This window comes from Papio anubis, chromosome 10 (assembly GCF_008728515.1).
Source record: "Papio anubis isolate 15944 chromosome 10, Panubis1.0, whole genome shotgun sequence".
NCBI lineage: Eukaryota > Metazoa > Chordata > Mammalia > Primates > Cercopithecidae > Papio > Papio anubis.
The window spans coordinates 53951704-53964197 of record NC_044985.1 but is presented as its reverse complement, the minus strand read 5'-3'; the positions used below and the strand labels follow the sequence as shown (position 1 = coordinate 53964197).

At 40.9% G+C, this 12494-nt stretch overlaps 1 protein-coding gene across 1 annotated transcript in view; it reads right to left on the bottom strand.

The window, feature by feature from the left end:
- MYO3B (myosin IIIB) overlaps window positions 1–12494 on the bottom strand; it is a 485789-nt gene that overhangs the window by 427141 nt on the left and 46154 nt on the right. The window contains exon 6 of the mRNA XM_031651705.1: window positions 10575–10651. Coding sequence (XP_031507565.1) covers window positions 10575–10651 — 77 coding nt within the window. The remainder of the gene's footprint in view (window positions 1–10574; window positions 10652–12494) is intronic.

Here is a 12494-nt window from a genome sequence, read left to right as displayed (position 1 = left end):
TCCTTTGCCAGTTAGTGCTCCATTTCTACCAGAGTATGTTAAGGACAGGGCAAGGAGGACCTCTACAATTCAGTCCATTTTACAGCTTGTCAGGTCACATATTATTACACCAGGTCAGGAAACAGATTCAGAAAGTTAAGAGACATATGCGCTCAAGGCCATAGCTAGTAGGCGATAGAACTGAAGCATGAGCGCCCAATCAGAAACTATTGAGGAAAAAAATGTTTTTCTCCTTCATGATGCATCTGAAAAACAGGAAGAGAAGCAAATCAAGCAGAGTATCTAAAAGTTCCCACTTGGACATACTCCTTCATCAGCAAGTATCTGTGGTTTCTGTCCTTACCCAGGCTGACAGCACCATGCAAATAAGGATGTCCTTGAGAATGTCATATGTTCCTATTAGACAGTGATTCTGTTTAACTGTCTAAAATTAAGAAAGGTATGGGAGGCTGGGCACTGTGGCTCATGCCTGTCATGAACTTGAGCCCAGGAGTTCAAGACCAGCCTGGGCAACATGATGAACCCCGTCTCTACTAAAAATACAAAAATTAGCTGGGCGTGGCGGTGCATGCCTGTAATCCCAGCTACTAGAGAGGCTAAGGCACAAGAATCACTTGAGCTCTGGAGGTGGAGGTCGCAGTGAGCCGAGATCATACCACCGCACTCCAGCCTGGATGACAGAGCAAGACCCTGTACCCCCTACATCCCCCCACAAAAAGGTATGAGAAATACCCAGGACATTAAAATAGAGCACGAGAAACACTAGTCCATCTGCCTCTACTTGTTCCTATTTCATCCTACTCCAGGCTCCTCTGAGGTTCCATCCCTCACGCTGACTGCTCTCCTCCATTTGCTCTCATGATGGCTCAGTGGCCATCAGGCAAGGAAGCAAATGTAGAGTTTGGCTTGGGTGGGAATTCTCTTTCATGGGCTAAAACTGTCCCCAGAACAGGGCAGTGAAGGCATTGACTGGAGCTCAGCCATGGGTCATCTGGGACCCAGAGCTCAGGAAGAGCTGAGGCCAACTCTGACATTCCTCCAGCAAACACTTCTGTTCCTGCAGTAACAGAATCCGTTTTCCTCTTTTCCTCTTTGGTGGATGAAGAGAAGGGGCAACAGGAGATACTTTGACGCTTTTCACCTCCCCAGAGAGGAGTGAGGATAGCCTTAAAAAGCCCGAATGCTCCTGGCATTTGTTCCTTTGACATTTCTGGCTTAGCACTTCTCGCTCAGCACTCGGAGGGGATTCACGTGAGGCCTCGGCCCTGGGCCTCACATGCTTCTACACATCTGGGATCTAAAGCCCTCAGATAGGGTCTTATATTTAGACCCACCAGGAAGAGGGTAATAACATATCACCGCCTCCTCCAGAGCCAGCTCCCCGCCTCCACACTGACGTATGACACATGACTCAACCTCTCCACAGAGCTCCAGCTGAGAGGGAGCTACTGCTGGAGCTGAGGTGAAAACCCCGGGGCGGCCTCCAGTCATATCCACTCCCCGCACCCCACACCTTGGGCCCTTCACCTGCTGGAGCACTGAGCGTCTGGGCTCTGCCTCAGTGCCTTAGAAGACAGAACCACTCTGCAAATGTAGGCAGGCCAGGGCCAGCCTCAGAACCAGAGACGGAATCTCTGTTTCTTTGAACCTGACACACAATGCCTGGGGTGAACCAGTGAACAGCAAAAGTGACGGAATCTCAGAGATGAATGTTTCTGGAGAAGGTAGGCAGGTTTTCAGCCAATGATCTGAAGTTCTAAACCTCTCATTTAACTCTCCTGAGCTCCCAAAGCCTGCATTCCTCACAGTGATATGACTGGCAGACAGGGTCCCATGAATCTCCAGTCTTTAACAGAAAGCCAGGTAAAATAGATCCTAGCAGCCATGGCATCATCATTAGTTCACTCTTACTGGGAACTTGTCCCACCCTCATTGCTTGTAGAACATCAGCTCCATGGAATATGAGAACTGAAGGCGGGTCTTCCCTCTAAAAACAGTAAATGTTCCCTGTAAAATAGAAAGGAACTTAAAAGGCAAAGACTACCTAAGCCAATTTCTTCTTTTTCACAGATGAGAACAGGCTAAGCAGAGGTACGGGGAGGGGCAACATATGCCACCGTTGTTAAAAACCCCTATTATGTCTGGCACGGCCCTGAACAGTTGCAGTACATTATTTCATTTTATCGTTTGAGGCAGGTTTTTTTCTCCCCATTTTACCTCTTTTAACTTCTCCCCATTTTACTAGTCAGAAATATTAAGTAACTTGCCTGAGGTTACTGGTTATATAGGTAGCAGGTATCTATGATTTGCTCCTAGATCTATCTGACTCTAAAATTTGTGCATTTTTACTCAAACTGAAGCCATATTAAAATAACTGACCCACAATCATTTTTTAGAAAATGAGTAAATCTCCTAAATTCAATTCTAAAGAACTTTATTTTTTCCATATCCTTCTCTTGGGCAATAATTACACTGGCTTTTAGCATCACACTGAAATATTACATTTTCCTTCATATATTAGGAAGGATAATTCTCATCTAAGTTAAGAATTGGGGGAAAAAAACATTCACGACTTATCTGGTACACCGGTTGTCACAATTAAATAATTTGCTGTGGTATAGTGGTTAAAAGTAAGGACTTTGGAGACAAATATCCGGGTTGAAATTCTGTTGGCATCCCCTAATAACTTGTCCAAGGACAAGAATAGTTACTTTCTATGACTCACCTACTTCATCTAAAACATTGGACTAGCAATAGCACCAGCTTTTTTGGTAGTGTTGCGAGATTTATACATGAGTTAATACACACAACTCACTTAGCACCTAACACATAGTAAGCACTCGCTAAATGCTAGCTCTTATTTGGGAACCAAACCCATTAGCTAGAGCTTAGGGAACAAAATGGCAATAATGACAATAATAATAATTCAACTCTATAGTGTCGTATGTCTTTCACAGCCCTTTGACACAAAATATCTCATTTGTCATCTCTAGCCCTGGCAATGCCAAAGGAAATAGCATTATCGTATCATTTACTAGGAATGGCATAATTAACAAAGGCAAGAGTGGCTGCAAAAAGCTTGCGATATTTCTGCATTGGTGTAAGCTAGTTGTTATGGCAACCGTCCCCTGTCAGCGACCCTTTGCCAGGCAGAGAGAGACCCATTTTTGGAGCCGTCACAGCACATCTGTTTCTCTGCTCAGCTGATTAGCTCTTGTTTGCAACAATGAGCAGATGGAAGTAAAGAGGGGAAAAATTTTCTAAAAAGAAGCAAATGTTTATTTTATCCACAAGTCTGTTTTCCAGTAAAGAAACAGACCTTTTGCTGTTTTAGGAAGATGCTGCCTATACTAGATCCTTAATGCATGGTGGAATTGCAAAGTGTAGTCAACCTATAAATTATAGGTGATAGGTCCTTCACGTGCATATTTTATTTTTATTTTTTATTATACTTTAAGTTCTAGGGTACATGTGCACAACGTGCAGGTTTGTTACATATGTATACATGTGCCATGTTGGTGTGCTGCACCCATCAACTCGTCAGCACCCATCAACTTGTCATTTACATCAGGTATAATTCCCAACGCCATCCCTCCCCCCTACATGCATCTTTTAAAATGATGTGTCTCACATTCCAATTTCAGAGTACACTTCCGCTCTATCTCTGCGCGTCTTTGTTATATAAACTGTTGTCTCAGTTAGCTGGTACACATTTTCCACACTGGATATCCCACATGAACACACTGTAACTGTGAAAGAATAAAGTGAAAGAGTACAAGTATCCTTTCCCTGCCTTGGTTTCTTCATCTGTAAAATGGGACTTGCATTCCCATGCTCTCTGAAAAGCCAAACAGCTTCAATATTTACTAGGTATGTGAATTTGGGTACAATTCCACCTATAGCTCTTTAAGCCTCACTTTCTTAGTGATAAAATGGAGAAAATAATATCCACTATTGAGAGCTGTTGTGAAAATGAAATATTTTAAAAGCCCCTATCATAGTCCCTGGTATAGAGTCAGTCCTCAGTAAGTGAAAGTTTCCTTCCCACTACGCCTCTGCTTAGCAAGTGTAATGTTCAAAATATCTGACAAGCAGGAGGCATGTGGCACTGGCCATCCCTGCTTGTCAAACAGACCTTTCCCCCCATAGTTGCTGGATCATTAGGAGGTCGGAAGTGTCCCAGGATAAAAGACAGGGCACCTCTGGTGGCTGAGGAGCACTCAAGGGCCTCTGGATGGCTGCCATTTACCATCCAGAATGAACACAGTTTAATATTTTAACAACCAGCCTGGCCACACAGTGTACATCAGCTAAATATAAGCCATTATTTTAAAAGTCTACTGGTGTCTTCAATAAAAACGATAATGACAACATTGGTTCTTTCTCTTGGGTTTCGGTCATTTACAAGCACTGAGTTTAATTCTTTGCTATATGTGATGGTGGAAAAAGTATTTTAGGTATCAACTACCCCAACCCCCCTGCCATTACCATTAATCAACATAAACTAGGCTTGTATCCCTTTTGTTATAGGGCAGGATATTACCTGGCATGTGTTTGATATAAAAATTGGTTGAGCAATATTGACAGTGGACATGGGTTATATTGGAAATCCCTTAGTTGAGTGAGTCACAAAATATGGATTCCAGTCACAATTACCCACCTACTACTCTGTGTCTATGGACACTTGGCCTGACAGAGGCTTAGATTCTTCATCTGCAAAATCAATGTAATCATGCCCAAATGGCACTCTCACAGGTAGATTATAGTGCTTTTAAAATACTATTTGTAAAAATTCTATGCAACTGTGGGATATTATTATTCATATTATTTACTATAAGAAATTGGATGTCAGGAGACAGTGGAGGAGAAAAGAGATAATAAACATGGCTAATAGGAAGACTGTGTTGTTTTTGTGGGTTTTTTTAAGTGTGTAAAATGCAGGCTAATGTTATTTTTATATCAAACACATGCCAGGTAATATCCTGCCCTATAACAAAAGGGATACAAGCCTAGTTTATGTTGATTAATGGTAATGGCAGGGGGGTTGGGGTAGTTGATACCTAAAATACTTTTTCCACCATCACATATAGCAAGGAGACCAGAGAAGCTTAATCAAGTAAAGAGAAGGTTCAAGGAAGTGACCATGAGCTGGCCAAACATCTCAGGAGATAATAATAATTTTTAAAATGCTTTGCCTGAAAGTAGGTAGGAGAGAACAAAAGTCTGGGGTTGTTGGGAGCCCACACAGGAAGGCAATTTGGTATGCTTTGTATATTCAGAAAGAACCATGTTTGCCTCCAACACCAAAGGCTGAGAGAGCGCAGACAGTGTATGCGTGTGGTGTGTGTGGAGTAGGGGAGGTGGTTGTGTATGTGTGTGTAAACAGGCAAAGCTGAGCCCTCTAACTATGTTAGCATCTATAACCTGCAGCCCTGCAGGTTCTAAATAGTGAACTAATTACCTTGGACACTTGAATGATTTAATACAAAGGAAGGGGGCTAAGTATTAATATTTGGAAGCTTGTTATTGGTTGAACTGTGTCCTCCAAAAAAGATACATTGAAATCCTAGCCCCCAGAATCTCAGAATGTGAACTTATTTGGAAATAGGGTCACTGCACTACAATTAGTTGAATTCAGATGAGGTCATACTGGAGTAGGGTGGGCCTCTAATCCGACGGGACTGGTGTTCTTATAAGAAGACATGGTCATGTGAAGACAGAGACACACAGAGAAAACACCATGGCACTACAAAGGCAGAGACTGGAGTTACGCAGCTGCAAGCCAGGGAACGCCAAAGATCGCCAGCAAACCTCCAGTAGCTGGAAAGAGACAAAGCAAGATCCCGCCCCTGGAGGCTTCAGAGGAAGCCTGACTCTGCTGGCATCTTGATTTCAGATTTCTAGCCTCCAGAAGTGTGAGATAATATGTTTCTGTTGTTTAAAGCTACCCAGTTTGTACTACTTGATTAGAGCAGACCAGGGAAATAAATATAGGGTGGACAAGTCTTCAACCCCAAGAGACGAGGAAAACCCACTTTAACTTCTTGCTGTTTGGTTGCACCATGAGTGCCTTCACCTGTGGCTACTGGCATGTTGCAGCCACTACTACCCCTCAGATATTCACAGGCACTGTTGTCATAACTGCCCTGAAGTCAGTCCCTGAACGATGAAGCCATGCAGTTTGCAGCACTCATAGCCAGGGAGATTGAAAAATCTGAAGTTTTCATGACTTTATTATGAGCTGCTAAATCAACAAACTCCAGAACAACCTACCTCTGATCTTATTACATAAGAAACTTAATTATCTAATGTTCAAGTCATTTTGCTCATGATAATTTGCTAAATAGTCTCGATGTGACACTTTTTCTTTCTCTTTTAAGATAATCTTTCTTGTAGTCACAGTATGCTACTCACATACAGTGTGTTTAGTTTATAAAAAATATTTCTGATCTTAAGCCAGGCATGTTGATGCATGCCTGTAGTCCCAGCTACTTGGGAGGCTGAGGTGGAAGGAATGCTTGAGCTAAGGAGTTGGAGACCAGACTGGGCAACATAGTAAGACCCCATCTTAAAAAAAAAATTGTAGTCATCTTGACTTTTACATTAACACTTTTACTATGCTAAATAATTTGTTTCCCTAGTAGTATTGTCTCAAAGTACTAATACACTAACGGCATCCCACAGAACTCTTCTACATTGCTGAGTTGAGACTACTCTGCCAGTATCTTTCAACTTTAGTAGTGTCCAAATGAGGTAGTAAGAGAACATGAGTAGAGAGTGTTGACAGTATGATAGTCACTTCATGCTGCAGCTTTGAGCTGCCCGAGTGAACTGTGTGTCTTGAGTGCTCATCAACATTTGATTGTACTGTGGTCACATTCCATTAGCTACCTGGTTTGTAGAACAGCTATCTGAATTAAATACTACACCTACTCAAGCTTGTGGAATAAAAATGGAAATAAAAAAGGGAAAAAACAATTTTGTTCAATTCCTCAAAAATAGGATCAAAGATCTCTCAGCTGCATTTTAAAAATAAAGCACAAATCATCTGCAATGTTCTTATTCCACTGGCATTGGTATTGCATGCATTGTTGTATTTAATCTAAAGACCACTTATTCATACAAGTGGAAGTGAAAACATACCAGGATCAATATACTTACACAGGCCATCATATGAAGACAGTGTTAATTTGAACCATTACTGATTATACTTTCAAGGACTGCTTGAAAGCATTGCTCACATGAACAATATAAATGTTTGTTGAATTGAACTGAAAAATGGAAGGTTGTTCTTGTGGACATTCCTACGGAGGATTATGAAGGAGAAAGAGACTTTGTTGGAAAAACTACTTCTCCATTTAGAAAATAAAAATGTGAGAATGGTGAAGGCCTGATTCCCAAGAGCTGCAGCCTGGGTCCCAGAGCATACTGGACACAATCACACATCCTGAGAGAATCCTGCACCTGAACAGTCAGACATTCACTCCTGCAATGTGCTGTCAAGGTGTCCATACCTTAAACTGCTTACTCTTCAATTGGTTCACTGCAACAGGCAGGATGCAGTGCTGGCTTTTCCCAGCTAACAGGGGAACCACTTCCAGGCAATCTGAGCAAAAAGAAGCTCACCATAAACTGTTCCCTATAGAAACACTCCACATATTTTATTCAACCCAGTTAAAGTTGGAAAGTCACAAACACCTCTTTTTGCTGCTGTTGTTTTGTTTTTGAGACAGGTCTCACTCTGTCACTCAGACTGGAGTGCAGTGGCGCAATCTCGGCTCACTGCAAGCTTCACCTTCCAGCTTCACGCCACTCTCCTGCCTCAGCCTCCTGAGTAGCTGGGACCACAGGTGCGTGCCACCACGCCCAGCTAATTTTTTGCATTTTTAGTGGAGACGGGGTTTCACCGTGTTAGCCAGGATGGTCTCAATCTCCTGACCTCATGGTCCGCCTGCCTCGGCCTCCCAAAGTGCTGGGATTATAGGCGTGAGCCACCGCGCCCAGCCACAAACACCTCTTAATAAACGTACAAAGCCAAGAAAATGCTTCTCTTAATTATATTTTGTGATTTTGAAAATACCAATTTGCTCTAGATTAGAACAGGAATACCATCTTCCATGTTATGCCACCCCAAATATTAGTTGAGTGACCTTAGTTATGCTTTCCTTTCAGAACAGATCTAAATCTACAGAGAAATTTGCTAATATCAATAGTTGTGAAGCCATCCTCAAACTGTTCTCCAAGTGTATCTTATCCCTTTGGCTTTCTTACCAATGCATTCATTCATTCAATAGATTTTTTTTTTTTTTTTTTTTTTTTTGAGAGACAGAGTCTAACTCTGTCACTCAGGCTGAAGTGCAGTGGTGCCATCTCGACTCACTGCAACCTCTACCTCCCGGGTTCAAACAATTCTCCTGCCTCAGCCTCCAGAGTAGCTGGAATTACAGCCGTATGCCACCACACCCAGCTAATTTTTGTATTTTTAGTAGAGACAGGATTTTGCCATGTTGGCCAGGCTGGTCTCAAACTCCTGATCTCAAATGATCTGCCTGCCTCGGCCTCCCAAAGTGCTGGGATTACAGACATGAGCCACCGCTCCTAACCCAACAGATTTTATTTTTTATTTTTTATTTTTGAGCATGTACTCTGTATCAAGCACTCTATTAAGAGCTTAGGCATCCCAAGTCCCTGTCAGAGCTGAGTCCAGTTGGGAGATCTGCCTGCCAACAACTACAGTGCAGTAGTGATATTGTATTAATGGAGGGTGGAAGGACATGGTGGAAACTTAGGGAAAGGAGCCTCAATGTGGGCAAGGGATTAGGGAATGTTTCCCAGCAGAGCTAGCATTTGAGACTTGTCAATTAAGGAGGAATTTTCCAGAGGCCTGGGGGCCATTCCAGATGATATAATAGTACACCAAGGGTTTAAAGGAAAGACACATCAGTAGGGATTTGGAGAGTCACCTGTTGTTCACTACTGTTGGGGCATTAAGAACCAGTAAATTGGGAGAAGTAATGTGAAATAAGGCTGGATAGATAGGCATTGGAATATTAAGAGCTTTATTCACAATTCAAAGAAGTTTTGACTTTATCCTGCAGTGTTTCTCAAAGTAGAGTTCACAAAGTCCCTAGATAACTTTTTATGTTTTTGGTTTTGTTTCAGTGATAATTGTGTTAATAATAATAATGGGAGAAGGAGGAATAAAAACATATTCTAGATCATCTGGATGACCATTTGTCACACAGTGTTCATATTATGTTTACTATTAAGTTGGCATCAAGCCAACAGAGATGTAACAGTTGGAGATCAAAGGAGGTGCTGTTTGAACAAAGAGATTATGCTAGCTGAAATAGAATAAAGTAGTAGGAGAACTGAGTCGCCACATGGTACGTGGTTGTAGGTGTGCCAGACTCAAAATAACCCATACGATTGTGTCCTGAAACGTAAGCACACTGCAAAGGACAATGGAGATTCACAAAACAGTATCATTTGTCTTATAAAATTAAAACTGCTTACTTGAATGTTACTGACTTTGTCTAATAGTTTTTTCATAATACATTTTTTTCTTTTGGTTTTATATTTCTATAAATAAAAATGACAAGGAGTTTATATCTAGTTTTATGTTTTGTAAAACCTATTTAAGAAATATTTAAGATTTAGATAAACACTGGAATTTGCAGCATTTTTCTTTTTGTTTAAAATGGGCCTATCCATTACTCAGGTATGAAAGAAAGAGCCATAGATGATGGGAGGCAGGAGAGTCATTGAAGAAATTTAAGCAGAGATTAGTATGAACCACTTACGTTGTTAGGAGACCACTTTGGCAGTCACAGAGAGGAAATACCATCATGCAGAGATGGAAAGACATCTAGGGAGGTGACCATCTGAGTCCTTTTATTAAAAGAACCCATTTGTTTAATCCAGAAAGCTGCTCTCAGGCAAAGGTCAGCATACTGTGGAATTAAATGACCTGACAAACTAAACTGCACTAGTGTTACAGAGCATGCCTCATCTAGCTGGAAGTTTCCCCAAACTTCTACATGCGTCATTTTCCAGACAGTTCTATGATGATGCCAAACCAAACTTAGGAATAAATCCCAAGTTTTACTACAGAGAGCCAACAAAGTACACAAGATGAGTTGCTATGTATCTGGTAACAAAAAACAACCAGGGCCACCGCATATAGTTCTATAGGCCAGTTGCTGCTGAAATCTGGCTCTTCACAAAGCCATATACCTCTGACGCTGCATCTATCCAGGGAAGTTGACTTTTTCTAATTTATACAAGGGCTGGATGAATTTGCCAAGCCACGGCCCTTGGAGACGGCTGCATCTTCTGGAGGGACACCTTCTAATTGCATGAAGGTACCCTATGGGATAGCTGTGACTTAATCTTGCTTTTCTGAGATTACATCTCACCAGCATCACTGACCAAACTAACACTCGTACAGTTCAATGAGGATAATGGACTTTCTTCTCCCTAAAGTTCTGGAGAGCATATGACTTACCCATAAAAAGGCATAGTACCAAGGCATTCAACACATGCAAAGAAAGAACTAGATATTTCCAGCTTACCTCAGGGGCCATCCAGAATGGGGTGCCAACAGATGTGTTTCTCCGCAGACGCGTACTGGTGAGTTGAGCTGAAACACCTATAAGGAAAGGGTATCAGAATTCAAAAGTGAGCAAAGTATGATGCTAGACCAGGGATTGGCAGACTTTTCCCATAACGGCCAAATAAATACTTTAGGCTTTGTGGGCTATATGGTCTCTGTCACAACTACTCAACTCTGCTCCCATAGTACAAAAGCAGCCATAGTAGACACATAAATGAATAAATGTGGCTGCATTCTCATAAAACTTTATTTATAGATGTTGAAATTTGAATTTCATATAATTTTCACGTCACAAAATATTTTGGGTTTTTTTTTTTCCTATCATTTAAAAATGTAAAAACCATTCCTAGCTCATAGGCCATATGAAAATAGGAGGTAGGTCATATTTGGCCCACTAACTGTAGCCGGCAAACTACAACTCTGGAGCATTTATCACTCTATTTAAATCATTAGGATTTTTTTTTTTTTCCTAATGGACATCCCTGTCTATATCGCTGCAAAAATCAAAAGAAAAATATCAACAACTAGGATCAATCCAAAATATTGTCCTATTATACTTCCAAATTATTTCACATGACTTCTTTCTTAATAAGCGGCTTCATTTTATGGAGAAAGAAGATCGGCGTGCGCTATCTCTAACAGAGCATCAGTACAGACATAAAAAGACTTCAGTGCCTTATCTTGCCTAGAAGCCTGGAAACCTGGTGAGAAAGCTGTGTTTGTCAAATGGAAAAAGAATATGACTAATAATATTATCTGGGGCTCAATGTTGAGGACCTGAATTCTAATGTAACTCCTATGTCCTTTAACCAGTTCTCTTCTTCATATCATGAGGGTGTAAAGGTCCATGGGATTAAGAATCAGTGTTGTCCATCCCAATCATGCTTTTTACTAACTATGTGATTGCTTCACCTCGGAGCCTCAGTTTTTTCATCTTCAAACTAGGGATAATCACAACAGTCACGCCTAACACAGAGGGTTCTTCTTAAGACCAACTAGGAGAACGAATGTGAAACTGATTTATAAATTGCAAAGCATTTTACACATGTAAGGTATTCTTTTATACCACACAGAAGTCTCATATAGCCCTTAAGAGAATGACCAGAGTTGCCACTAAAGTCACTGATGACAAAAACTTAGAAACTGAACACTGTGTGTTCTTAGCAAAGGACACACCTTTGAAACATCGGCATAGATTTGCCAAGGGTTCGTGGGTTGTTTTGTTGGGGGATGACTGTTGTGTTAACTGTGGACATTCTCTTTATCAGAGAGCCAAGAAGCTCTTTAAACTCTATTAGACCCAGATACTTTCCCATTTTACCAACTTCTCCACCACAATTTTGGTAAAAACAACTATACCTTTCTAGTTTTAATTTCTAGAAATTTATTTTGCAGCCACTGAAAGTTAGGAACCTTCTAATGGAAAGATTAGGAACACTTACGCTATGTCAAATCACAAAGCTGCTGAGTGAATGAATCAGTATCAATTCCCATCCCATCCTCATCCTTCCAGTCTGTTTGCCCTCACAATATATTTACAGTCCCCAGAATCATGTGGAAAAAACATCTCAAATGTTAAACATACAGCATATTATTGGAGTTACATCATTCCTTATAAAGAGGAGCATAAGACTTACACAAAATGCTCTCTGCTATTTTTCTTTGCTTGTGTTTCAGTAAAAATACACCAGTACGTCTAAAGCAACTTCATTTATTTTTAAGTAATTTCATCTGAGCAAATGATGAACTGATACATGTTTACACTGAACTCTTTCTTAGCAATATTATCACAAATATCTTTCAAAAATAATCAGTCTTGTTTACTATAATGACATTGACAACATGTTTAAAGTGTTTCTCCAAATGTTTTCTCATTATT